General features: G+C 57.6%; 1 protein-coding gene across 1 annotated transcript in view; it reads right to left on the bottom strand.

Moving 5' to 3' along the window:
- LDLRAD2 (low density lipoprotein receptor class A domain containing 2) overlaps positions 1–911 on the bottom strand; it is an 8,444-nt gene that overhangs the window by 2,242 nt on the left and 5,291 nt on the right. Inside the window, exon 3 of the mRNA XM_010830235.1 lies at positions 1–126. Coding sequence (XP_010828537.1) covers positions 1–126 — 126 coding nt within the window. The remainder of the gene's footprint in view (positions 127–911) is intronic.

Here is a 911-nt window from a genome sequence, read left to right as displayed (position 1 = left end):
AGTTGGCTGGTGGCCAGGAGGCCTGGTCACTGCCATCACCACAGTTGTCCATGGCCCAGCGATCGCACACCAGGCTCGGGGGGATGCACCTGCCGTTCCGACACGGGAAGTAAGCACCACAGGATCCTGTGGCAGAGAGGGGAGGCATGTGATGAGGACCCTGGGCACCAGGGCAGGTCTGGCCCTTCGGGGAGGGAATGTGGGACATGGGAGCAGGAGAGGCTGTTTCCAGGCGCGTGCAGATGAGAGTATGGATGAGACAGGGGTGTGATCATAAAGATGATGAGGGTGACGGTGGCTAAGATTTACGGAGTTGCTATGCCAGGCCCGGCATGGTTCGCATCACAGCTCATCAAGTTCTCACAGCAACCCTGTGGGGTCAATACTGTTATCAACCCCATTTTAGAGAGGAGAAGACTGAGGCACAGGGAGGCTAGGTCGCTAGACCAAGGCCACATAGCTTGTATCTAAGCGGCGGGGTAGGAATTCCGCCCCATGCTCGTGTGAGCCTGTGAGTGTGTATGTGCACCTGTGAGGGCCCGGTGACCGGAACACTCCAAGCACCGCCCACTCTCAGCACTGTAGCCGTAGGGCTCGTTCCTCTCAGGTCTCCACTCAAATGCCATCGTGCCCGAAGGACCGCCCTCACCCCTACACGAGACCCGCACACCACCCCTCCCCCCGCCCCTTTATCCTGACTCCGGTTCCCCTGTAGCACTTACCACCTCTGCAGGACACACATTTGCTTGATTCTCTGTGGTCTGTCTCGCCCACTAGAATGTCAGCTCAAGTGAGGCAGGGACTTCTCTTTCACTCATGGCTGCGTGAATCCCTGGAGCCTGGAAGAGCACCTGGTGCCTGGCAGCTAACTCAATACTTGTTAAATGAATGAACACGCACACAGACGAGAA

This window comes from Bison bison, unplaced genomic scaffold (genome assembly GCF_000754665.1).
Source record: "Bison bison bison isolate TAMUID 2011002044 unplaced genomic scaffold, Bison_UMD1.0 scf7180017864516, whole genome shotgun sequence".
NCBI lineage: Eukaryota > Metazoa > Chordata > Mammalia > Artiodactyla > Bovidae > Bison > Bison bison.
Note: the sequence above shows the minus strand (reverse complement) of the source record. Positions and strands in the feature narration are given on the sequence as shown.